This window comes from Carcharhinus amblyrhynchos, chromosome 22 (genome assembly GCF_965287045.1).
Source record: "Carcharhinus amblyrhynchos chromosome 22, sCarAmb.v2.hapA, whole genome shotgun sequence".
NCBI lineage: Eukaryota > Metazoa > Chordata > Chondrichthyes > Carcharhiniformes > Carcharhinidae > Carcharhinus > Carcharhinus amblyrhynchos.
This window is the reverse complement of record NC_137345.1, coordinates 27,888,526-27,916,225: the sequence shown is the minus strand read 5'-3', so window position 1 is coordinate 27,916,225 and position 27,700 is coordinate 27,888,526. Positions and strand designations below refer to the sequence as shown.

General features: G+C 42.0%; 1 protein-coding gene across 3 annotated transcripts in view; it reads right to left on the bottom strand.

The window, feature by feature from the left end:
* The window catches only part of itpr3 (inositol 1,4,5-trisphosphate receptor, type 3), a 290,731-nt gene that overhangs the window by 180,012 nt on the left and 83,019 nt on the right, over positions 1-27,700 (bottom strand). For all 3 annotated transcript variants that reach the window (XM_080210067.1, XM_080210068.1, XM_080210069.1), the window contains exon 4: positions 16,245-16,331. In XM_080210067.1, coding sequence (XP_080066193.1) covers positions 16,245-16,331 — 87 coding nt within the window. The remainder of the gene's footprint in view (positions 1-16,244; positions 16,332-27,700) is intronic.

Here is a 27,700-nt window from a genome sequence, read left to right as displayed (position 1 = left end):
ATCACTTTATAATGATCCATTGTGTGCTACTGTTGACCCCTACTTACCTTTCCTGATTATTGACTTGAACTAACAAATCAATGTCTTAGCAACCTTATAGTCACATTCTTTTGAATATTGCTGTGTTTGTTTCTTTTCTGATGCACGGTGCAAGGTCACAGGTGCATTTGAAAGTCAAAGTCATTCAAGATCATAGAACATAAAATCCCCACAGTAAAGAAGGAGGCCATTTAGCCCATCGAGACTGCACTGACTCCAAAGGAGCATCTTATCAAGGCCCAGACCTGCCCTCTCCCCACAACCTCACATATTTACTCCACTAACCCACCTAATCGATACTTCTTTGGATACTACATTGATGAAAAGGAAGTGATCATTTTTGATAAAATAATCTCATTCTCGAGATGAGATTCATCCAGTAAACTTATCAGGACCTTCTAAAATTGAGTTAGTGTTTCTCCTATAACTTAAAAGTAATATTGAGTTGGGTTACAATATGGCTGAGCTACAAAATTACTGGCTTCATGTGCCAAATTCAGGAGAAATCCTGATCCATCCTAACTCCTGACTTGTATTTGGACATATTTGATCAACAGTATATCCACATTTAAATTTTCAAAATGGGACTGGAAGCCTTTCAGAATTAAGTTGGTGAGATACATGCTGTTACTTTCTGTATCTCTGCAGTTGGTAATGCTTGCTTATCCACTTGATTTCTGTCATAAGATTTCAGTCAGCGACAATCAGTCTACGACAACGTAAGTTACTTTCCTACGTGGTTAATATACCCGATCTAGCCAGCGTTCGGTGACCTGAAAAGGTGTTGGGTCATTTGTACAATGACTTTCCAGTCATTACCATCCTAATAGGGGTCAGTAGGTGAGTATCCACGTGCCTATTTGCTTCAGGTGGGAAGCCACTGTTAATATGAAAGTCAGGTTCTGTGATGTACCTCGTTCTCCAAGTGAATTTTGTACTGATGTTGAGCAGTCCTTCAAAAAAATAGTTCTGAAAATGGACTGAAACCATATTTATTTCAGTGAGGCTACAAGCTGCAGACAACTAGGGAAACTATCATTGTAAAGAGGAGGTCGTAGCATTATTGCTGGACTAGTAATCCAGAGACAGAAGCCCTGGGGACACGGGTTCAAATCTCACCACTGCAGGTGGTGAAATTTGAATTCAATAAAAAATCTGGAATTGAAAATCTAATGATGACCATTGTCAATTGTCGTAAGGACTCATCTAGTTCACTAATGTCCTTTAGGGAATGGGAATCTGCCATCTTTACCTGGTCTGGCCTACATGTAACTCCAGAGCCACAGTAGTGCGGTTGACTCTCAACTATCCTCCTGAAATGGCCCGGCGAACCATTTGGTTCAAGGGCAATTCGGGATGGGCAATAAATGCTGGCCCAGTCAGAGATGCCCATATCCCAAAAAAAAGTAAATTGTGCATGCATTGTACAAAGACAATAGAATCATAGAATTCTACAGTGCAGCAGGAGACCATTTGGCCTATTGAGTCTGCACTGACCACAATCCCACCCAGGCCCTACTCCCATAACCCCATGCATTTACTTAGCTAATCCCCCTGACACTAAGGGGCAATTTACCATGGTCAATCCATCTAACCTGCACATCTTTGGACTGGGGGAAGAAACCAGAGCTCCCAGAGGAAAGCCACGCAGATATGGGGAGAGTGCAAACTCTACATAGTGATCTAAGCCTACAATCGAACCTAAATCCATGGCACTGTAAGGCAGCAGTGCTAACCACTGTGTCACCGTGCCGCCCCTTTATTACTTAAACACATTTAGAACATAGAACATAGAACAATACAGCGCAGAACAGGCCCTTCGGCCCACGATGTTGCGCCGACCAATTAAAAAAGCAATGACCCTCTAACCTAAACCAATCCCTTTCCATCCATAAACCTATCCACAGATAGGTGCATCTACAACTGCAACAGGCAGGGCATTCCAATCCCTCACCACCCTCTGGGTAAAGAACTCTGACATCCGTCCTATAACTACCACCCCTTAATTTAAAGCTATGCTCCCTCGTGCTAGCTTTCTCCATCCGAGGAAAAAGACTATCACTGTCCACCCTATCTAAACCTCTAATCATCTTGTATGTTTCAATAAGGTCCCCTCTTAGCCGCCTTCTTTCTAACGAAAACAACCTCAAATCCCTCAGTCTCTCCTCATAGGACCTTCCCTCCATACCAGGCAACATCCTAGTAAACCTCCTCTGCACCCTCTCCAATGCCTCCTATAATGTGGGGACCAGAACTGCATACAATACTCCAAGTGCGGACGCACCAGAGTTTTGTACAGTTGCAACATGACGTTGCGGCTCCTAAATTCAATCCCCCTACCAATAAACGCCAAGACACCGTATGCCTTCCTAACTACCTTATCTACTTGATTCCCATTTACATCAAACATAATGCGTGACAGCATGATCTTAAAGTAATAGCATCAAATGTGACAAATTAGAAAATGTTTTTTCACCACTGTTTACTATCAAAACAGTTTCAAGAAAATCAGGATTCCAATGTGCATTATTCAGATCCTTGGCCAAGTGCCAGGAATATTCAATTAATAGGCAGCCAAGGAGTTACTGTGAAGGTTCTATCTATCCAAACAGTAGGACTGATTTGCAACATGAATATCTGCTACTTAGGAGAGTGTCAAAGCTTGGCTTTGAAAGGCCAACAGCATTGTTTAATGATTGGGGTTTTCCCAGCATTTCCATGTAAAGAGAGGAACACTTGTAGAGCTCAGTAGAATTCTGGAATATAAATTAGCATTCATAATTCTGACAAATAGTGCTAAGACTGGAAATGAAGACATCCCTGGACAGTTTAAATTTTGTGAAAGTCATGTAAATTAATTATCGTAATATAGTTTATCTGATATAACCTTATGCTTTTGTGTAATTATCTGTTGGTAAATCTAGCCATTACCTTTATAGTCTGACTGTGTACAGCTTTCAGTTTTGATAAGTGAGAAATCTATATAATCTCCAATGTGAAATAACAAGTAAAAAGGTAATTGGTAGCTCTGCAACATGATACCTCTCTCAGCTCACATAAAAGAGCGGACATTTTAAGTTACACTCAATAATGGCATGATTATTGTAAACCTACATTAAAAGGACTTTGAACAGCAACACAAAAAAGCTAGAGCTAGTTAGTGGATAATCACTGCCAAAGTATCTCAATGGACAGCTACAGAGAACACAGCCCCATTATATCCCTACTCATGATGGCATGCTATTCTAAGGCAATCAATTCAAACAGGCATCTTTCTACAAAGCATTCCCACTCATCCGCACTTTAATAGAAAGACTGCAATTGTAAGGGATGTGATAAAAATATTGTGGCTGAACAGACAAGTGACCCATAAATCTGTGTCACTAACACTTTACAAGAGATTTGAAAGTAAGCATTTTAGAACAATGTTAACTTGTTTTTTTTTAAATAAATCTCAAATAGAGGCTTTTAATAATTTACATTTTCACAAAGTTGTATTGCATTTCTAATGTCTGACAAGCTTAGGATATCATCTTTCAGCACGAACGAATGAGAAGCTGCACAATTATTACACATTTTAATTGTGCAAATTAAGATGCAGCCAAATGCTTCAGCTGGCGCTGGCGCATGAAAAAAGTCAAAATTATTTCTAAGGTTTGGCATCCATAAATCACTCAGGCGATGTTTCCGGAATGGGGCAGGGCAGAGTTTCAATCCAGTCAATGCCTGTTCTCCTGATGCTGTGCCAACGTCCAGGATGTGGAGATGCCGGCATTGGACTGGGGTAAGCACACTAAGAAGTCTTATCCAACATTCAGGATCAGGGACATTAGTCCAGGTTATTGCAAGTGTCCCCAGACACTTCTAGTGCAACTGGAATACAGGAAAGTGCAGAATTTGCCAGGTTTTATAAGCGTTGCTCCAAAACAGCAATTTTTAAAAGCATAAAGCTGGCAAAGTTTCCCACTTTCCTTCTGATTAATTGAAACAGACATTTGAGACAGGTCCCTAGGAGCAAGTACAACTTCTTCACTCAGGTGTGTGGTGCAATAAAAAAATGAGACAGAACTAGAGCAAAAATGTTGTGCAATACAAATGAGTTTTAATCATCTTTAAATGTCAGGAACTGTAGGGCTAAGAGAGTCAAGTTTGTTGTTCCTGCCTAAATCCCTTGTTCATCTTAACTTTTACCATTCAAACCATTTTTTTGACTGTCCACCCAAGGTTGTCAGGTACAAGCTACCCATGACATGTTAAAAATTAAATTATTGGTTGCCAGAAGCGACATAATCATAGAATCCCTACAGTGCAGAAGGAAGCCATTCGGCCCATCAAAACACAGCAACCACAATCCCACACAGGCCCTATTTCCGTAACCCCACACAGTCACCTTCCTAATCCCCCTAACACTGCGGTCAATTTAGCATGGCCAATCAACCTATCTCTCTTTGGATTGTGGGAGGAAACCAGAATACCCAGAGGAAACCCACGCAGACTCGCGGAGAATATGCAACCTCCACACAGGCAGTGACCCAAGGCCGGAATTGAACCCTGGTCCCTGACATTAGGAGGCAGCAGTGCTAACTATGCCATTGTGTCATCCCATTAGTGATCAAAGATACAGTCATAGATTGTGTTGAGGAATTTGAATCAACGCAGGAAATGCAGAAGAGAATGGCAGTTCTTACGGGAAGATTTGTGAAAAAGCACTAAAATAATGTTTCAACAAGAACATATTGCAACTAATATATTCTTGGTATCTGCCCACAAGAGAAAGTGGTTTTAAGATGAATGGCCAAATCAGAATTTAGCTTAAGTTTTCCTATTGCATGACATGAGCTCCTCTCACTGGCAGCTACAGTCGCTGAGAAACATAAATGAAATTGAATGCCTGACAGTCATAATGCACTCAAAAAGAACAAATGCTTTATATGGAAGCTGATTGTCCAAGGCAACTTCAAGCTTGTGTCACGGCATTAATGTCAAAGGGGGACAGAAAGTACTTGATAACGCATTAATGCCTTCTCGTCCCAATTCTAGATTTCCACTCCAATCTTCAATTGCTCGGATGACGTATTGAGCTGGATTTAATGGAGCCAAGCAAGCAAGTGGGAGATGCCTCACATCCCATTGCCACCGATAGGAAAACTCAGCTTCATCACGAATGGGGTTGACAAATGGAACCCGTCCTCTGGCTACTTAGACTCATTAATGTGCCACTCAAAAGCTATTATCCCTAAGCCCCCTGGAATTTAGTGGTGCCTCGGGGATTCTCCCACACTCACATGGATTTCCCGTGTCTGGCAATGTTGCCAGTGGCCTCTCGGGAAGGGCAGGAGATCACTCTTCCCAAGGCATTTATGGAGGGAAAAAGGGAAGGGAGGTGCCACAGATTGCCACCCTCCTTGGCCTTGCACTTTCTCCTACCTCTTGCCGGCGTCTCCCACCCCAAAATCCCCAACCCACCCACACATTCTCCAGATAATCATCTCTGATGAAGACTCTCTCTAATACCGGCAGCAGCCACCATTCTCAGTGGCGCTGCCGGGGTTAGACAGCTGCCAGCCTTTGACTGGCTGGGTGCTCTCTGTGGGTGGGATTTCTGCTGCCAGGATCATAAATCACAGGGAAGACATGATGCTCATGATGCTAGGCACTTAAGTGCCTAACAGATACTTAACTTAGTTTGGCCACCCCTACTAAAACAACGCAAATCTCCCACCTATCCTCCAACCGATGGGTGGGACCCATGTCAGGAACACTAAATCCAACCCATTTTGCTAGAATGCTTTTCAAGTTTGGACAACTCCACATTATTTTCCATTAACTGAACAGATCCTCCTAGGTTCAAGGAGCTGTTTCTGTGAATCAATTAATGATGGCAGGAAATGTATTCTTGAGCGTAAATATATCATGTGAAGCTTCTAATCTTACTGTTTTATAAATTGTAAGGGTACTGGTCAAAAATGATTTCTCACACAATTCTATGGGTGGCATGGTGGCACAGTGGTTAGTACTGCTGCTTCACAATACCAGGGACCCAGGTTCAATTCTAGGCTTGGGTCACTGTCTGTGTGGAGTCTGCATGTTCTCCCCATGTCTGCATGGGTTTCCTCCAGGTGCTCCGGTTTCCTTCCACAGTCCAAAGATGTGCAGGTTAGGTGGGTTAGCCATGTAAATTGCCCCTTAGTGTCAGGGGGACTGCTAGGCTAAATGCCTTGAGTTATGGGGATAGAGCCTGGGTGAGATTGTAGTTGGTGCAGACAAGATGGGCCAAATGGCCTCCTTCTGCACTGTAGGATTCTATGATTGCTCCCCAGTTTGTTCTTCTCCTTTAAGAAACGTTCTCACATCTGGATGGAAAATATCTCATAATTTAATTAAATTTTCAAGTTTTGTTTACATGTTTAATCTTGTTCATTGCATCCTTGGCTATGCTTCAAAGGTACAGAATTCACTGTAAAATTCTTTGGAACATTCTGAGGTCACAAATGAAGCCTTCGAATGCAAATCTGTTTGTTTTAATTTAAACTCTATTCATAGAATCTTGTCCCTGAAGTAAGATTGAATTTTCCACATTATAAAAGGAGGCAAAAGACTAAACAGATATTCAGGCTCCATAAAACTAAAATTACTAAGTAAGTTCAAACTGCCAAATCCAGGTGTACATTTTGCAACAAGACAAGTCATCGTGGTGGGTAATGTTGTTATAAGTCAAATAATTCTGATTTAAATAGGCTAGGTAAAAACTCTGACAACACCAGGTTTAAGTCCAACCGATTTATTTGACAGTAAACTCACCAGCTTTCGAGGTTTCCCTCTTCTTCAGGTGAATGGAGAGTTCTCTCCATGGAGGATGGAGGAACTCTCTATTCACCTGAAGAAGAGGAAACCTCGAAAGCTGGTGAGTTTACTGTCAAATAAATCGGTTGGACTTAAACCTGGTGTTGTCAGACTTTTTACTGTGTTTACCCCAGTCCAACGCCGGCACATCCACATCTTAAATAGGCTAAACATGCAACTGTAAGGTATCAACACTCCTCCCTTTAACAAGATGCTTCCTCCCCTTGCTCCTCCTGCTCATTTGTGCTTAGCACACAAAGCACGCTGTTACCCTCACCACCTCAATCAAAATCCGTCGAGGCACATGTAACGCTATCTGCTCTGAGGATGCAGAGAGTACTGACAAAGCCATTCTTTTTAATTCCTATCCCTGAGAAGGTGGTCGTCTCTTTTGAACTGCTACAGTCCTATTGCTGCTCATACCTCACAATGGTTTTGGATCGTAATTTTATAAAGTGAACCCAGTGTCAAAGTGAAAATGATGTGTGCCTTGGGAGGGGAACTTGCCGTGCGTTCTGCTGCTCTTGCCCCTCTAGCAGGTGGGTATAATGGAGTTGGAAGGTGCTGCCCATGGGGCCGAGCCTAATTCGTGCAGTCAGTTGGGAACGAGGAATGAATTGATTAAGGTGGTGAATGAGGTTCTAATCGTATGGCTGCTTTGCTTGGACAGTGTTAAACATGTTGAGTGCTGTTGGATTTGCACTTGTCCAAGTGTGTAGAAAATATTCTATCGCATTCCTGATTCATGACTCGTAGATGGAGGAAAGCCTCTAAACAGGAAAAAGGTGATTCATTTGACATCGAGTATCTGGTCTTGACCCTACTTTTGTAGACAGCTATGTGGGTGGTCCGAGTAAATTTCTGATCAACGTTGACCCTCTAGAATGTTGCTGGTGGGTAATTTGTTGACAGTACTTCTGCATAATGTCAAGGGAAGATGGTTAGACTTCCTCTTTTTTTGAGATAGACAGTGTCTGGTACTCATATGACCTGAATGAGTGGTACGGTGGCATAGTAGTTAACACTGCTGCCTCAGAGCACCAGGGACCCAGATTCGATTTTGACTGTCTGTGTGGAGTTTGTACGTTCTCCCTATCTCTGTGTGGGTTTCCTCTGGGTGCTCCTGTTTCCTCCCACACTCTAAAAATGTGCAGGTTAGACGGATTGGTCATGCTAAATTACCCCTTAATGTCCGAAGATGTATCAATTAGGGGGAGTTGTGGGGTAAAGGCGTGAGTTTATGGGGATAGGGTGGGCCTGGGCGGGATGCTCTATCCAAAGGTTAGTGCAGACTCGGTGGGCCAAATGGCCTCTATCTGCACTGTAGGGACCCTATTTTATGTTCTATGAATGTTATTTGCCACTTAGTAGCCAACACTTGAATGTTGTCCATGTCTTGTACACCAAGGAGATTTAATTAGAACTGTGCAATTATCAGCAAATGTCTCTGACCTGGTGACAGAAGAAAAGTTATCGATGAAGCAGCTGAAGATGGGTGAGCCTTGCACACTGCTTTGTGGAACACCTGCAGCGATGTCCTGCATCTGAATTGATTGACATCCAACAACAGTAACTATCATCCTTTGTGCTAGGCGCAACACTAGCCAGTTGGGAAATTTTCCATTTCCCAGGTTTTGCTAGCGTCCTTGATGCTCCACGCAGTCAAACACTTTATGTCACTCGCCTCAATTCTGGAATTCAACCCTTTTGTTGGAACACTGAAAGGCTGTAGCGAGGTCTGGAGCCAAGCGGAATATGAACTGAGCATCGATGAGCTGTTTATAAAGTCTGCAGTCGACAACACCTTCCATCATATACAAGTCACTGAGAACAGGCTACTGGGGCAGTACTTTGGTGGGCTGCATTTTGACTTCCTTAGAATTTGTGAATTGTTCTTCTGTGAATTGCAATTCATGAATACGCCACAGAAGGCCACGCCGTAGGTCATGGCAGTTTGAGGAAATGTATTAATCCAGAATGAATTACCCATTACCTGCCCACAGAACTTGCTCTTCCAGTTGACCACGTGCTCTCGGAGCTTAACTTTTCTAAAAACTATCAGAGCATTCAGCAGGTGAGATCAGGTTCAGCAAAGCACTTTCAGGACCTTTGCTTAACTGCAAAAAGTACCCAACATCACAGTGTAAAGAAAACATCTTTTTAAAGTAAAAAGTACTTGCTTGCTTCAGAATAGGAAATATTACAAACACCACTAACCCAAGAAAATTACTTCAGGATAAGAAAAAACATTCCCACCTTTGTGTCAACCTAGGGGTGTTCTGCATGAATGCAGACATTGTGACAAATGTTCTGCATGAACCTAGTTGGAGCCTCTCCAAATTCATTACTGAGATAAGGAACTACTTTGTTTTCCAAGGAATTATATTTGGACTGTGGTTGCCTTCATTAAAGTCCTCACAATCATAAAGATTCTGAGTAGATATGAAATTGAAGAAGAAAGAACAGTACAGCACAGGAACAGTCCCTTTGGCCCACCAAGTCTCTGCCAATCATGTTGTCCTATCGAGACCAACAGCCTGTATCCATCTATACCCGCCTGTTCATGTGCCAACGTAGATGAGCCTTAAATGTCACCAACATGTCTGCCTCAGCCACCCCTCACTTGGCAGTGCATTCCAGGCTCTCACCACCCTCTGTGTAAAAAAACTTCCCCTGTACATCTCTACTGAACCTTTACCCCCTTGTTGATTGTCATTTCTGTTCTGGGAAAAAGCTTCCAACTGTTCGTCCTCATAATTTTATAAACTTCTAATGCAGTGTCCGCAGAGAGGTGGGTGGAAAAACAAATGGATGTAGTTCTCAAGCTCCTTTTACAAATGAGAAGATTAAATTTGTAGGATACTGACAACTGGGCATTCAACCACATAGCAACTGTCTGAGGACCTATCAATGGTAGCTTATTTTTATCCATTCAAGGAATGTGGGCATCATTGCACATTCCTAACTGCGCTGGAACTGAATGGTTTGCTAGGCCATTTCAAAGGATACTTAATAGTCAACCCCATTGGAGCATGTGATAATGTGGCCCCTTCAAAGGGGCTGTTCTTTGAGGGTCACATGATCAGGCTGGACCCTATGGAGAGGCTTTACAGAAAGCCAAGCCAATTGGGAGCAAGTGCATGTGTCCTGTGATCGGGAGAAACTTCAGTTGGAGCCAGTGAGGAAAAGAGTGTAGATTTGTGTATTAGTTCCGCCAGACCCCTATCTTGTAAATATATTGTATTCGTACTAAATTGTTCATTGTTAAAGCTACAACAAATGGTCTTCCACTTTCCGACAATGTGGATCTGGAGTCACATGTAGGCCAGACCAGGTAAAGCTAGTGGATTTTCTTCCTTAAAGGACATTAGCAAACCTGATGGGTTTTTACAACAATGGACAATGGTTTTACAGTCATCATTAGACTTTTAAAATCATTTAGATTTTTATTGGATTCAAATCTCACCATCTGCCATGGTGGGATTCAAATCAAGATTCCAAGAGCATTACACTGGATCTCTGGATTACTAGCCCAATGACAATACCACTATGCCACTGCCTCCCTGGGATGGGGATTGAGGTGCAGATGGACAATGGGGATGGCGCCAGAAACCTTTTGGAAAATGATTCCTGGCTTCTGATGGGAAGACAAGTACAGGTGTTTGTGGAAGAAACAAAATTCAGGGAATGCTGCCTGAAAATTTGGTAATCGACATTGATTCCACCTAGCATGTTCCTCCAGATGTTCAGCACTCATCTGTATCTGTCCACACAAAAAATCCAGTCCTTCGTCTAGACTCAGATAATGAACGTACACTTGGTAAATGTACTTTCCACCCTGTTGAGAGTCGAGATCCTCAAGATACGTGAAGAGAAACTAAAATAGATGGAAGGGAGCAGAAAATTGTTAACATTAGCTTGTTAAGCCAAACACTTCCTCTTCATGAGTTCTGCATGAGAAAGTATGAGATCATGCTCTTTGGAAGGAGAAATGGAGGCATATACAATTTTCTAAATGGGGAAATGCCTAGGAAATCAGAAACACAAAGGGACTTGGGAGTCCTTGTTCAAGATTCTCTTAAGGTTAACATGCAGGTTCAGTTGGCAGTTAGGAAGGCAAGTGTAATGTCAGCATTCATGTCGAGAGGGCTAGAATACAAGAGTCAGGATGTACTTCTGAGACTGTATAAGGCTCTGGTCAGACCCCATTTGGAGTATTGTGAGCAGTTTTGGGCCCCACATCTAAGGAAGGATGTGCTGGTTTTGGAAAGGGTCCAGAGGAGGTTCACAAGAATGATCCCTGGAATGAAGAGCTTATTGTATGAACAACAGTTGAGGCTCAGAGTCTGTACTCATTGGAGTTTAGAATTATGAGGGAGGAATCTTATTGAAAATTACAGGATACTGAGAAGCCTGGATAGAGTGGACGTGGAGAGGATGTTTCCACTAGTAGTAAAATCTAGAACCAGAGGGCACAACCTCAGGCTAAAGGAATGATCCTTTAAGACAGAGAGGAGGAATTTCTTCAGCCAGAAAGTGGAACTCTTTGCTGCAGAAGACCGTGGAGGCCAGGTCATTGAGTGTCTTTAAGACAGAGATAGATAGGTTCTTGATTAATAAGAGGATCGGGGGTTATGGGGAAAAGGCAAGAGAATGGGGATGAGAAAAATATCAGACATGATTGAATGACGGAGCAGACTCAGTGGGCCGAGTGGCCTAATTCTGCTCTTATGTCTTACGCAGACTTGGACCTTATGCTTTTGAAGAGTGTACACTGAGATTAAAAGGCAACATCAATCAATTCAAGAACATTAGACGCAAATAACAGCCCTAAGTGCTGTTCTCTTTATCCGAATTGGTCACTAAACATCGTCACTTTCACATATGAGTCTTATTGAGGCAGCTTTCCTGTTTTCAGTCACTTAAATGAACATGAAAACTTCACAAAAAGGAATAACTTTGCAGTAGCTCTGCCCTGTCACTTCCGATCAATGGTTTCAGCACAAGTCATTCACACAAGTAACATGACCTCATCTACTGACTGAGCACAACCAACCAAACTGCAATTATAAATAGACTCTAGCAGTTTAACTTTGAAATTTTGCCAATGCAAATGTTTTCATCCAGCATTTGTAAATCAAAAGTGTCTGCTTGTGCTTCACCCCCATAGCTGCTGCTTTTATTTACATGTTTTGAGGAAATGTCTGGTTAAAGGTACAAAGTTATTCTTACTTGTAAAATGAACTTGAGAACCACAAGCCATTTGCTTCTCCATCTACATTGTCCGGGAGCCTGAGCTTTGGCTAGATTGATTCAGATAGTTATCATCTTAATGAGTACGATGACTTTAATGTAAGGAACCACAAACTGCAAAATTTACACAACTGCATGGGCCAACAATGTACTTCCTTTTGTCAATAGCTTCATGCTAAATTTGGAGGTCTTCCAGCCAAGTTCAGGCAAAACATTTGTCACAAAACCTTATAAGAACATAAGAACATAAGAAATAGGAGCAGGAGTAGGCCATCTAGCCCTTCGAGCCTGCCCCGCCATTCAATAAGATCATGGCTGATCTGTCATGACTCAGTTCCACATTCCCGCCCTCTCCCCATAACCCTTAATCCTCTCTCTTATCAAAAACCCATCAACCCGCGTCTTAAAAATATTTAGCGAGGTAGCCTCCACCACTTCAACGGGCAGAGAATTCCAGAGATTCACCACCCTTTGAGTGAAGAAGTTCCTCCTCAACTCCGTTCTAAACCGCCCCCCCTTCATCTTGAGGCTGTGCCCCCTAGTCCTACTATCCTTTAAGAATGCTCCAGTGAGAGGAGTTTTACAAAGTTGTTAACTCATTGGTTATCTTGAAGCAATTTTCTTCGATTAGTAGTGCTTGCATTATTCCATACGGCCGAGTACTTTTTACATTGAGAAAATCATTTCTCACGGGTGTGATGTTGCGAGTTCTTTGCATGAAATAAAGACCCTGAAAATGCTTGCTGAATTTCATATCACCTGCTGATTACTCGAATACTTTTGAGAAAGGATAGCTTCCTCAACACATGGTCATCTGGAAGATGTGGCAGGTAACGGGTAATGTATTCTGGATTAATATACAACCCCCAAAACATCCATGACCTGCAAGGCTATTTTGTGGCATAATTCTGTCATAAAAACCATTCACAAATACTTAATGAAGTCAAAATATTTGTTAAATGATTTAGTGTAACATCCCCATGCCAAAAGTGCACACTTAGGGAGATAATTGCAGCATATATATATATACGCACACATTTATACAGCACCTTTAATCTATCAAACATCACAAAGTACTAAACAGGAAGGTAATCATGCAAATTTGGCACAAAGTCAAGTAAGACGAAACAATGGCAGATGGCCAAAGGTTTCATTAAACAGGGAGGTTTTGATGAGCATCTTAAACAAAGAAAGAGAGGTAGAGAGGTTTATAAAGGAAATTCCAGGGGTTAGGCCTCAGTTAGCTTAAGGAATGGCTCCAATGGTGCCATGATTAAAACTGAAACTAAAAGTCAAAATTAGAGGAGAACAGCCTTTTTGGAGGGTTCTGGCGCGCAAGGTTACTACACATGTCTGATTCTACCTCAGCCAACAAGTTACTGAATCAGTCAGGCCTGACTGTTCACACAGGCAGAGAAGCTCTCTGTCTTTACAAAGATGGCTGCTGGTTCAGGAAATTCATGGCTAGTTGGATGTTCAAAAGACAACTTGTGCATTTAAACCTATTAGGAGAAAATCTGTAGTTACCTGGAGAAATAGGGTGGTCTTTTGCAGACGTACATGTTGGGAAATGTAAGGTGCCCTTTGAGAGATGGGATGTGCTCTTTTGGAAAGGTAACATGTCCTTTGGGATTAAGTAGACATGAAGGTGTGTAAAAAGTGAATAAACTCACTCGAACTATCAAATGGGACTGTCAATGGGAACTGTGAATGGATTTACGTCTCCTGCTCATTAAGTATTTGAAATATCTGTCTCAGTTTAAAAAAAAGTCCTTGTTATTTCACTCCACCTGTTGTCACAAGATTAAGGGTTATCATTATAGGATTAGTATTGCATGACTGATTTCACAACCTTTATCAAAGTGGGGTGCCTGTCAGTTCATAGCTTGACTCATATGTACAAGTGCTTACAAAGCCTTTGAAATGAGATTATGAATACAAATAATGTTATTATAACGGATTAATTATTTAAAGAAGTTAGGTGTATTTGATTGGTTTTTATCAATTTTTTTAAAATTAGTGAATTCATCAATGGCCACTTAAGAACTTTATTTAATCTCAGCATGGGTCCTGAGGTCTGGAATTATAGATACTTGGTGAGTTGGTATGGAGACTGCAAGGGAAAAGAGTATGCTTGGTACAATGGGTTGGTATGAGTTGGCAATAAGTTGACATAGGAGCTAGGAAGGGCCATGGGTTTTATGAAGGACATAGGTTGCAATAGATGGTATGGGCGGGCCATGGAGGTTGGGTGGAGAGGCATAAGCTGTCATAGAACATAGAACATAGAACATTACAGCGCAGAACAGGCCCTTCGGCCCACGATGTTGCGCCGACCAGTTAAAAAAAAACAATGACCCACTAATGTCATGGTGGACATGAGGGCCATGAGAATGGTAAGTGCCAGTGAAGAGCTTGACATGGAGTGAATAAAGTGCAATGGAATCGGTAGAGGGACATAGGTTGACGTGGAGAGTATGAGGGGCCATTGGCATGAGTTGGCATTAATGGGGCAGGTGAAATGTGTGGTTGGCAGGTGGGGTTAGGCCGTGCAAGTGATGAGTGTCACTTGAAAACAATTTCATTTGGTTTTTTAAAGTAGGGACTAAATGCTTGTCCACCCAGTCCTCCTCCACACCCAGCAGCTTCATGCTGTCTCTGCACTGTTTCCGGGGTTTCCCACCACGACCCCTATTTCACCCCACCATCTGCCTCAGAACAAAGATCTCAGAACAATTCCACAACAATTGTCACTGCTCTGTGTTTCCGACACAGGTGTGAAAATTCAGGCTTCAATCTTGCCTCTGTTAATTGCAGACTCAACAAATCCAGTTCCTTCCGACTGGTTTTCCATCCTTTGTCCTTCATAAAATTAATCGCGCCTAAAAACACTGCTGGGCCATCACTCTATCCTTGAATATTGGTATTGCTTTTCAGGCCCACACACCTCAAATTTTAAATGTTTGTATTGGTGTTTAAACTCCTCCATGTCTGTGAACTAATTTTTCTCTGGAAGCTCCTCCAAGGTATTCAACTCCATCCTGCTCCTAAAATTTTGGCTTTAGGACTCTAACTGATACATCACCCTCCCCTCACCATTATTGCTTGTGACCACAGACACTTATGTCCCACACTCAGTTATTCTCAGCCCAAACCCTCTCCTTCACCCCCTTATATTCTTCCTTTGATCCCTCTAAAACCCACCTCTTTGTCATTTTTCCAAATATTTCTTTCATTTGCTCAGCCTTCATTTATTTTCCACGTGCTTGAGGGCGGCATGGTGGCACAGTGGTTAGCACTGCTGCCTCACAGAACCAGTAACCCGGGTTCAATTCTAGCCTTGGGTCACTGTCTGTAAGGAGAGTCTGCACATTCCCCCTCTGTCTGCATGGGTTTCCTCTGGCTGCTCTGATTTCCTCCCACACTCCAAAGATGTGTAGGTTAATGGATTGTCCATGCTAAAGTGCCCCATAGTGTCCCAAAATACCTAGATTAGGGGATTGGCAGGGTAAATGGGGATTGGGTGGGCCTGGGTCAGTGGGATGGTCTATGCAGACTAAGTAGGCCAAATGGCCTCCTTCTGACTTGATTTGATTTATTATTGTCACAAATATTAGTATACAGTGAAATGTATTGTTTCTTGAAATGCTATACAGCCAATGCATACCATTCATAGACAAGGAAGGAGAGTTTAAAGTTAAAGTTTTAAAGCTTCTTTTATTAGTAGGCCTACATTAACACGGTAATGAAGTTACTGTGAAATTTCCCTAGTCGCCACAATCTGGGGCCTGTTTGAGTCAACGCACCTAACCAACACATCTTTCAAAAACTTTGGAAGGAAACTGCCGCACCCAGAAAAAACCCACGCAGACACAGGAAGAACACGCAAACTTCACACAGGCAGTGACCCAAACCAGGAATCAAACCCAGGTCCCTGGCGCTGTGAGGCAGCAGTGCTAACCATTGTGCTGCAGAATGTAGTATTAGTCATAATTAGGGTGTAAAGAAAGATCAACTTAGTGATCTGCAATGTAGAGATTCTATGATTCTATGTTTTCTCACGCTACATGCACTTTACAAATGCACATTGTTGTATAGTGAATACATACCTGCACTACACTGCCATATTTGATCACCTCTCCATGTACTTTTCTATTTTCCGTTTCATTCTGCTTCTGTTCCAGCTCAGCTGCATGCTGTGAAAGGAAATGGTGAAAGTTTAGTTAACGCAACGTCTTTTATTTACCAATTATTAAAATCATCAGAAATTTATAATGATCTGCGGTGAAATAAATAATGCGAAGCTTCTACCAGCAACCTGCATTCAAAGTCATTTTCTCCTCGTAAATTTTCCAACCAGACAACAGACAAAGACTCAACAGCACTGCAAAACACTCAGAGAACAACGGCCTTCAACATGAGAATGCTCAGACACATTGTCATTAGGGCAAGAGTCTGTTTGTGCTAGAAGTGTGTGTGATATGCTTGAAGTTGTTACATTTCCATTACCACTGACATGCACATACAACAAGACAGCAAAAATTAACCAGCTCTGCAATTTAAACTTATCTGCCTTAGCCAGCACTGTGTTGCACTGGCAAAGGCCAGGAGCAGATTGTATACTCTCTCTACTGAAAATGGCTCCATTGTCCAAGAAGATTCAAGGCTACGCAAAAAATAATACTGGCATCAAAACCTATAGTGCAAAACAGATCAATAGTGACTTCCTTCTGATGTACAAGGATCTGGTGAACCCACCACTTTGTGTTTGTATCCAGCTATTTTGCTGGCCTCAACACAACTGCAGTTAATCACTAAGCAGGCTTCAATCTTGAGAAGGGATTCAATGTTCTGAGCTTCAGGAAAGAGATGCTCAATTTTAGAAATGCCGAATTTACCCAAGATCTCAAATTTATTATAAATCTGATGGATGATTCATGTTCCAACAATCTATTTTGTGGGAATCTGTTCAGAAGCACAGTGGCACAATGGTTAGCACCACTGTCTTGCAGCCCCAGGGAACCAGGATCAAATCTTGGCTCGGGTCAATGTCTGTGCGGGACATTGATATGTATCAATGTCAATTCTCCCCGTGTCTGCATGGATTTCCTCTGGGTGCTCCAGTTTCCTCCCACAGTCCAAAGATGCGTAGGTTAGGTGAATTGGCTATGATAAATTGCCCCTTAGTATCAGGGAGACTAGCTGGGTAAATGCATGGAGTTACGAGGATAGGGCCTGCGTGAGATTGTGGTCAGTGAAAACTCAATGGGCCGAATGGCCTCCTTCTGCACTGCAGGGATTCTATGATTCTTTGCAAAGATTCTTTATTCTGTGTGGTTAAACAGTGAGTAGCTTTCTGCAGATTGTTTCATTTGAAGCTAATACTGAAGAGAATTTAGATTTGATTTATTATTGTCACATGTATTAGCATACAATGAAAAATATTGTTTCTTGCACACTATATAAAGCATACCATTCACAGAGAAAGAAATGAGAGAGTGCAGAATATAGTGTTACAGTTATAGCTAGGGTGTAGAGAAAGATCAAGGTCAGGTATGCAAGGTAAGTCCATTCAAAAGTCTGACATCAGCAGGGAACAGGGTGTTCTTGAGTCGGTTGGTACGTGACCTCAGATTTTTATATCTTTTTCCTGAAGGAAACCCAACCCATATATTTAGCCTGCTAGTCCCCCTCTTGACACTAAGGGGCAATTTAGCATGGCCAGTCAACGTAATCTGCACATCTTTGGAATGTGGGAGGAAACCATCGCAGACACGGGAAGAACGTGCAAACACCACTCAGATAGTTAGCCAAGGCTGGAATTGAACTCGGATCCCACTTAACAACCATGTTCGAAAATGGCAATGTAACTTGTGTCGCAAAAACATTACAGTACTGTAAAGAATTCACGAGTAACTCTTATGTACCATATTCATGGCAAAAATCACCCAAAACTCCAGCAGCAATAACTTGGTGGAAATGATCATCCCCATTTTGATGGAAGGTTCCAAAGACAGGAGAACAAAAGAGATGAGGGGAAGTAAACTCTACTTGATAAATATTACAAAAGCAACAACAACCTCCTTTAACAAAACTGAGCCTGCTGCTCAGGTGGAAGACCTCAATTAGTTCATAATATTTTTGGAAACTAATATCAAAACTATTCCAAAATTATAACCAGAAACTGGCACATTCATAGAATTATAGAATCCCTACAGTGCAGAAGGAGGCCACTCAGCCCATTGCACCTGCATTAACAATAATACCACCCAGGGCCCTCTCCTCATAATGTGGAGTTGCCGGCATTGGATTGGGGTGGGTACAGTAAGTAGTCTCACAGCATCAGGTTAAAATCCAACAGGTTTATTTGGTAGCACGAGCTTTTGGAGTGTTGCCTCTTCATCAGGTCACCTGCTCGTGCTACCAAACTTTAACCTGGCGCTGTGAGACTATTTACTGTACTTCCCCCATAACCACAGCTATTTACTCTGCTTGTCACCCTGATACTAAGGGACAATTTACCATGGCCAATCAATCTAACCAACACATTTCTGAAGTGTGGGAGGCTATCAGACTACCCGGAGGAAACCCACACAGACATTCATCCAAGGCCAGAATTAAACCCGACTCCTTGGCGCTGTGAGGCAACAGTGCCAACCACTGTCCCACCAAGCAAATTCCATTCATTTACTTGAAACCACTTCACCACTGATCTCGTGATGTTTGTTGCAAAAAACAGGAAAATTGTGACTGATACGCCTGCCTCAGCCCTATTAGTCACAGGGATATGGCAGAAAATGGAGACCGTACGTATCCAATTTCTGCATTTGTAGATCAGCTGCTTTCTTTGAATAAAAATTTTTATTGCACAATAAAATATCATTTCACATAGTCATCAGATTTCCTACCTATGGATGCCAAATCACAGCCAATGTATTTCTGCCCCAGATCAATTAAAAACTATACTTAGCCTATTGCAAACATGATGGCCTGTGTGCATTCCCTCAGGGGACGGACTACTGTACGTTAAGAATGTTTAAAATTAAATTATTACAGTGGAACGACTACTGTGAGCCATAAGCTACTCCTGCAATGTCATGGACACTGGCAAATGATCAAGACTACATTTTCCCCCATCCCGATTACCCGTGAGAAAGTGATGGCGAGCTGCTTCCTAGAATGGCTGCAATCCATGTGGGAGAAGTACATCGGCATTGCTGCCAGGAAGGGAGTTTCAGGCAATTAGTAGCATTTAAATTTACTTAATTAGTAAAGCTGGAATACAAAGCTAGTCCCGGCTTATGATGGTCAGGAATCTACCAGACTGTTGTTAAAAAAACCAACTCATTCACTATCATCCTTTCAAGATGAAATCTGTGGTTTCTATCTGATATAACGTAGGCTGACAGCAATTGGTCACACTTCAAAATGGCCACACCATGGAACAAGATGCCACTCATAAGCTTTAGTCAATACAGCTCAGGCAATAAAAATACATTTTTTTTCTTTATTCTTTCATAGGATACAGGCGTCACTGTCTGGGCCAGCATTTATTGCCCATCCCTAATTGCACTTGAATTAAGTGGTTTGCTAGGCCATTTCAAAGGGTAGTTAAGAGTCAACCACAATGCTGTGGTTCTGAAGTCACATGGTAGGCTACATTCATCCAGCAGTAAGGATACTTCAGTTGCAAGCAATAAAATAAATCACAGAAAAAGTTTCCTAAAGAAACTTCATTGCACAACACTCAAGCCACACTCTGAACCATACAAGTTCCCCACAATCCCCACCTGCTTTCTATTTATACCAGTTGAACTGGTCAACTCACTGTCACGTCATTTTGCCATTGGTTACATTGTATACCTCAGCTGGTCAGCTGACTCTCATAGCATGTTACCATTGGTTACCTTATAACAGATTCCAATATTATTATTGGTTACATTACAACAGGTCAGACTGGGTAAGGAAAGCAGATTTCCTTCCTTCCTAAACGACATGAATGAGCCAGATGGGTTTTTACAATAACTGACAATGGTTTCATGGTCATCATTAAATTTTTAATTCCAGATTTTGTATAGATTCAAATTTCACCATCTGCTGTGGTGGGATTTGAGCCTGGGTCCCCAGAGCATTCTCCTGGGTCACTGAATTACTAGTCTATTTACATTACTACTATGCCACTGTCTCACCAAAAAATCTTATCTGAATGTCAAACTTTACATTCTTTTGTAACATTTATACCTGTGTTTCCTTTCCCATTATAAATCCTAATGTTTGCATTTATAACTTGTCACACTGTTATTACACCATCCTGCCACTGGAAGTGTTGAAGGACCAACTCAAGTTCTTCAACCCATTCTCCAGAGAAATTCATGAAGTTGCAATTTCACTATAAATAATATAAAAGCTTTATATAAAAGTGAGGACAGCGTTTATGACTTCAAGATGGGAATTAAATTGTTCCTTTGCCCAAATTTTCCCATCAAAAAATCCCAATCATCTGTAGATCATATTTGATCGCAACTCCTGCATGCAATACAATAGGAGATGAACTATTATTTCTTCACATATGTCTAAAAATAAGTTATTGAAGTAGAGCAACTATTATGGATCATAAGGTGGTCCCTGCAAACCAATGGACAGCGACAGGTGATCGAGACCACCCACATTCTACCGAAATGGTGAAAAAATATGAACAGCATAGGACTGAATACAAGAACATTGCTAGAAAAATATTCTTTTATTTCCTAACAAAATAAGATTAAATGCAGTGAAAAAAAAGTTGTCCTGCACAAGATTTTACTCCTGTGAAAATTCTGGCAGATAATGAGGACAGTAGATAATAGGATTACAAATCATATAAATTGCACTGTGCATTGATACTGGCCTGTTCAAATTATGTTTCTTAATTAAAAGTATCCAAAAGCTTTATCAGGCTTCTGAAAATTCTAATTGTTAGAGTGGTGGATAATTAAGGTTCCACTGTATAAAGGAACAGTAATTAAGAGTCCATTTAAATCACATTGATATCATTTGACATAGGTCCAAAAAAAATCTGGACTGAAACTTAAAACAAGAATTTAAAACACAAAATGTACAACATTCATGGTAGACAAGAGAATTACGAATAATATGCAGGCAGTCATTGAACTTACAACACAGCTGGTTTTGGAGAACCTTGTTGTAAGTTGAAATGTCATAAGTTGAAACTTCTTCAGACAGAAGCTGAGGGGAGACCTGATAGTGGTCTACAAAATTATGAGAGGCATAGACAGAGTGGATAGTCAGAGGACTTTTCCAATGGTGGAAGTGTCAGTTACAAGAGGGCACAGATTCAAGGTGAGAGGGTGAAAGTTTAAGGGAGATGTGTGGGGAAAGTTTGTCCATGCAGAGAGGGTAGGTGCCTGAAATGCACTGCCAGAGAAGATGGTGGAAGCAGGCATGTTAGCAATGTTTAAGAAACATCTGGATGGTACATGAATAGGGAGGGAATAGAAGGATAAAGCCCGAGTAAGGGCAGGTTTCATTTTTAGTTTAGTTAGGGCATCATGATCGGCACAGGCTTGGAGGGCTGTACATTTCTTTGTTCATTGTTCTGAACAAGGAGTGATTGGTTTTTGAACACTTGTTAATGCCCAGTTCTTAAGGTTTTTTGTGCGTTTGCTTGGGGGGCCCAGGTGGTGGTAAACCACTCCTCTGAAGCTATTTCTAAACAGACAAGTCGCCGTAGAAGATTAAACCACATTGATATGCTAGATGACCCTATCACAGTGCTGGAATATTTATTGTGCTCTCAGTTTACATGTCTGATTAAACTAAGTACACAAAACTAAGACAGGATAACAGAGCCTCTCCCACACCAGTGCTCTCTGTCCATCTATCAACTTGTCTATCTCCGACTTTTTTTTTATCCATTCATGGGATATGGATGTTGCTGGCTAAGCAGCATTTATTGCCTGTCCCTGAGGACATTTCAGAGTCAACCACACTGATGTGGATCTGGAGTCACATGTAGGCCAGATCAGGTATGGACAACAGATTTCCTTCCCTAAAGTACATCGGTGAACCAGATGGGTTTCAGCAACAATCGACAATGGCCATCATTATACTTTTAATTCCAGATCTTTATTGAATTCAAATTTCACCATCTGCCAGGGTGGGATTTGAACCAGGGTCTCCAAACAATTACCCTGGGTCTCTACATTACTAGTCCAGTGATAATACCATTACACCACCTCCTCCCCTACAATGCCTTACCTTGTTACTGTATGACCACACATTTGCCAGAAAATCGGAGGGAGGTTTCTCTACTTCCACAAGCTCATTCAGGATCAACAACCCACAAAAAGGTGGGCAACATAGATCACCATAAAGCTGAAACTGGCATTGTAAAGCCAAAACAGAGTGCAAATTTCTAGATGTTGTAAGTGACGTCCGTTGTAACTCAAACATTGTAAAGTCAAGGACTATCTATTAACCCCACAGATCTTGATACGTTCTAATGAGTTTCTTAATTAGAAATACCAAAAGCATCATGAGGCCTCTGTAAATTCGGGATGAATTAATGGATAGGTGGCACGGTGGTGCAGTGGTTAGCATTGCTGCCTCACAGTGTCAGTGACTAGGGTTCAATTCCGACCTCGGGTCACCTTCTGTGTGCCTTCTCTCTGTGCCTTCATGGGTTTCCTCCAGGTGCTCCGGTTTCCTCCCACAATCCAAAGATGTGTGGGTTAGGTTGATTGACCATGCTAAATTAACCCTAGTGTCGGGGGATTAGTGAGGTAAATAGGAAGGGTTACGGGAATAGGGCCTGGATGGGATTGTGGTCGGTGCAGACTCGATGGGCCAAATGGCCTCCTTCTGCACAATAGGGATTCTATGATAATCCATTTTGTGTTGAATTTTCACTTGTAGGATTCAAAATGGATAACAGCAACTTTGTAATTCAGCGTTGAGAATACAATGAAGGTGCGGAGGGATCTTGCTTTAAAGTTTGACACCAATCACACTTGCTCTTCCCTTCATTGTTGTGACTACTCTCCTCAGTCTCACTTCTTCAGAAACAGGGATAGAGTAAAAACTGCAGTCCTACAGAAAGTTTTACATTCAGTTACTGGCAGCAAGGTAGCTTCAGCATTAACATTAACCCCAAGCCAAGAGGAAGACCAAAATATTGCACAGAGATCCAGGCATTCTCATTGCACACATGCTCAACTTGAAGAACATCCATTCAACTTTCCCGGGAAGGATAACAAATGATGCTGGTGAGGGATTATAAATCCATCCCAGGGAATAATTAAGCAAACACCAACTGCAGACGAGGAGGCAACCTTTCACAAAATCCAGAAATAAGTGGTGGATTAAAAATTGGATCTACTGGTTAGATGTGATCCTGGAGTGCTCTCTCTCTGAGCAAATCTTAACTACACTTCTTTTAAAATTAAGCTAGAGAAGTCTGTGAATGCTGGCATGGATAACCATGCACAGTGAAGAACAATCAAATCCAATTTTTGATTTCAACCCCCTTAATGGATGCAGTGAAGAATAGTTTTTGACTCCGCTAATGACACTGGAAGTTTTCTTTTAGTTTGAACGCTGGGATAAAGTTGGTATCAGCTTCAATGCTGCACGCCCACCAGAACAAGGAAGAAAGCAATATAGTGCAGTCATCTGGCAAGCCTGAAGCTAGGCCACATGCTATTGAAGCTACACTGCTGACAGAAATGGTGAATGGGGAGAGTGTAAGATTGTTAACCTAGATTTCCCTGTATTCCTGAATCAGTTGAGCACTACGCAAAACTGTTTTCCATTATAAATCCTGCAAAGTGAAGACGTGACTGCAGTGTGGATTAATAAATACTGAATTTTTGAAGATTATGCTTTTGGATATTTCTAGTTAAGAAGCAAAATTGGAATAGGGTTGAAATCTATGTATAGTGGGATTCATAGTATTTATAATTATCTTCCATCTGAATTGGCCAGACTGTCTGCTTGACTAGGTAACCAAGAATTTGTTCAGACTGGGAAGACTAAAGCCACTGTGAATTCTGATTCTGAGTATTCCTGGTACTCTCTGTGCAATGTCTTGGCACATCTCAGGTGAGTGAGGAAGTAGCAGCACTCCAAAAGCTTGTGATTCCAAATAAACCTGTTGGACTTTAACCTGGTGGTATGAGACTTCTTCCTGAAGTAATGAGACTGAGGACAGCGAGTGTGAGTCAAGTCAAACTTTAAAGTGACATCCCTCCGCACCTTCACTGTACTTTCAACGCCAAGTTACACTGATTTACTGTTATCCATTTTGGACACTACAAAGTGGAAGTCTGACTGTGAACGAACGGTTGGAAAAAATGGAGTGTTGAAGGAGGGAGGCTGTAATGACTTCAATCAGACCATTGAGCTAGGCTTATTGAAATATGAACTCCCTGATTAAGGAGTCAATTGATGGGACAATCAGGGAGTCTTTTCCTTTTATTAAAGCAGGAGTGTCAGTTCCTCTGGCACTCCCAAAGGTAGACTGCTGACTGATAGCGTTCAGTATACTGCTGTTGGAATTGTAAACACAGGGATTTTGGTGAAGAGACTTCTGCCTCAAAGTATTATTACAGAGACAAATGGCTATTCTTTTGAGAGCTGTAAGAACTGGCCCAAAGGATAGATTTGAATTTATGCTGTTGCTAGTTATGGAGTGCAAAGAGGAAAGTGGTGATTTGCAATAGGAATGAAGGAGTGTGAAGAGAGCAATGATGGATGTGATGAATGACACGTATTGTGATAGTAAGGGAAAGGGAAAAAACTGTAAAAATTATGGGAATCAGACAATAGCATTTGGAGGAATTGGGAGCAGCAGAACGAACACCATTGCTTTTGCTCAGGAAGAGCAGGAATTTCATTCTTCCACGTGGATGCTCCCTGTCAATGCAATTTTCTGGTGAGATCTCCAGCAGCAAGAGGAAATCTGCACTCTAGGGATTCTATGAAATCATTTATACAAATGGTAAAAAGTTGAGCCCCCAGCACTCCTGTAGTAAACTACTTGTCACATCCTGCCAACCAGAAAAATGCCAGTTTTGGCCAACACTCTGTTTCCTGTTGGCCAATCAATCTTTTCTCCATAATAACACGATACCCCATACCATGAGCTTTCATTTTATTCCAAGCAACGTGCAGTTGGTGTGTAATGCAAATCAGCTAATTTTACATGTGAATGCTCATGACTCTCAGGAAGCTGTCATGTTTCTGTTGTATTGCAGTAAAGCACAATGTTCGCATTTCTAACCAAAGCAATTTTGCTGTTTGGTTTCTTGCAGACCCGGCATACACCTCGCAACACTGACATATTAGCCGGAATATTACTGCCTCGCCCACCCGAGGCTCATAAGATCCTGATCGAGGCCAACGGAGAATGCCATTCTGCAAGCCTTGCCTGTCCCAATTTCGGCGCAGGCATGTCGGTAAAATTTCAGCAATAATTTACTGCTGCATCTAAACTCAGTACCAAAGGCCTTTGGAAGCACTCAGTCAATATTCTAAAGACCCATGTCAATAGGTCCAGCGAGCTCTGTAATAAATTGTAAGGACTTTAAGAACTATGGTTTGCATGATGCACAATTACGCAAAACAGAAATACAATCCTTCCATCTGCAAAGAAGACAATGAAAAAAAGCAGAATATCTCCATTTCCAAAGGTCACTCATGCAAGAAACAAGATGGCATGAGAAGCCATTGCCAGTATGTTGAGTGGTTAAGCACCAAATCACCAACTGGTTCCAGCCATTGCCTTCTGCAATTATCCACTGAAAATTCCTTTTGCAAATGTCCACAACTAACTATAATTCAGAAGTGCAACATCTGTAAAACTTGTTTACTCATTAATCCAATCCGTTACTGTGTTACTCCAACACAGCCATCCTCAACTCTCAGGATGTTGTGAGGTGTATAGATGGTCTTTTCAACCATAGCCTTTGAGGACTGAAGTGATTGATACACATCTTCGTGAGACTGGAATGACCACTTTCTAGCTGCATCTCACCTGCACTTTCAGCGTCATGTGGGCATGGCTCCCTCTTGAGATGGCATCAGAGGGCACAACAAGTAAGAGACCCCTGAGGTAATGGGATCAGAGGTGAGCTGGCAAGGTGGATACAAAACTGGCTTGGTCAAAGAAGCAAGACTGTTCCCTTCCTGTTGGCGAACACTTCAGTGGTCACGGGCATTCAGCCTCTGACCTTCGGGTAAGCATTCTCCAAGGCGGCCTTCACGACACACGACAGCGCAGAGTCGCTGAACAGAGACTGATAGCCAAGTTCCACACATGAGGATGGTCTCAACAGGGATCTTGGGTTCATGTCGCACTATCTGTAACCCCCATGACTTGCCTGGGTTTGCAAAACCTCACTTACTGTACTGTCTGGAGACAATACACATCTCTTTAAACTGTGATCAGTGCTCCTTCCACTCACATTATCAGCCACTTCAGGTCTTGAACAGCAGGTTAGGTGTAAGGATTCGCATTCTAATCAGTAATCTCTAAACTGTCTGTGCTTTATATGCTCTGTCTGAGGCCAGAACTCTCCATTCACCTGACGAAGGGGCTAACCCGAAAGCTTGCGAGTATATTATCAAATAAATAGGTTGGACTAAAACCTGGTGTTGTCAGGCTTTTTACTGTGTTTACGCCAGTCCAAAGCCGGCATACCCACATCTTGGTCAAAGAAGACAGGGGGTAACAGTGAAAGGGTGCATTTCTGAATAAAGGGCTGTGACAAGTGGTGTTCCTCAGGGATCAGTGCTGCGACCTTTGCTGTTTGTAGTATATAAATGATTTGGAGGAAAATGTAACTGAATTGATTAGTAAGTTTGCGGACGGCACAATGGTTGGTGGATTGGCAGAAAGCGATGAGGACCATCAGAGGATGCAGTAGGATATCGATCAGTTGGAGACTTGGGCAGAGAGATGGCAGATGGATTTAATCAGGACAAATGTGAGGTAATGCATTTTGGAAGGTCTAATACAGATAGGAAATAAATAGTAAATGGCAGAACCCTTAAGAGTATTGATAGGCAAAGAGATCTGGGTGTACAGGCACACAGGTCACTGAAAGTGGCAATGGAGGTGGAAAAGGTAGTCGAGAAGGCATACAGCATGCTTGCTTTCATCGGCCAAGGTACTGAGTTTAAAAATTGGCAAGTCATGTTGCAGCTTCATAGAACCATTGTTAGCCCGCACTTGGAACATAGTGTTCAATTCTGGTTGCCACACAACCAGAAGGATGTGGAGGCTTTGGAGAGGGTACAGAAAAGATTTACCAGGATGTTTCCTGGTATGGAGGGCATTAGCTATGAGAAGAGGTTGGAGAAACTTGGTTTGTTCTCACTGGAGTGACAGAGGTTGAGGGGAGACCTGATAGAATTCTACAAGATTATGAGAGGCATGGACAAAGTGGATAGTCAGAAGCTTTTTCCCAGGGTGGAAAAGGCGATTACTAGGGCGGCATAGGTTTAAGGTGAGAGGAGGAAGGTTAAAGGAGATATACGAGGCAGATTTTTACACAGAGAGTAGTGG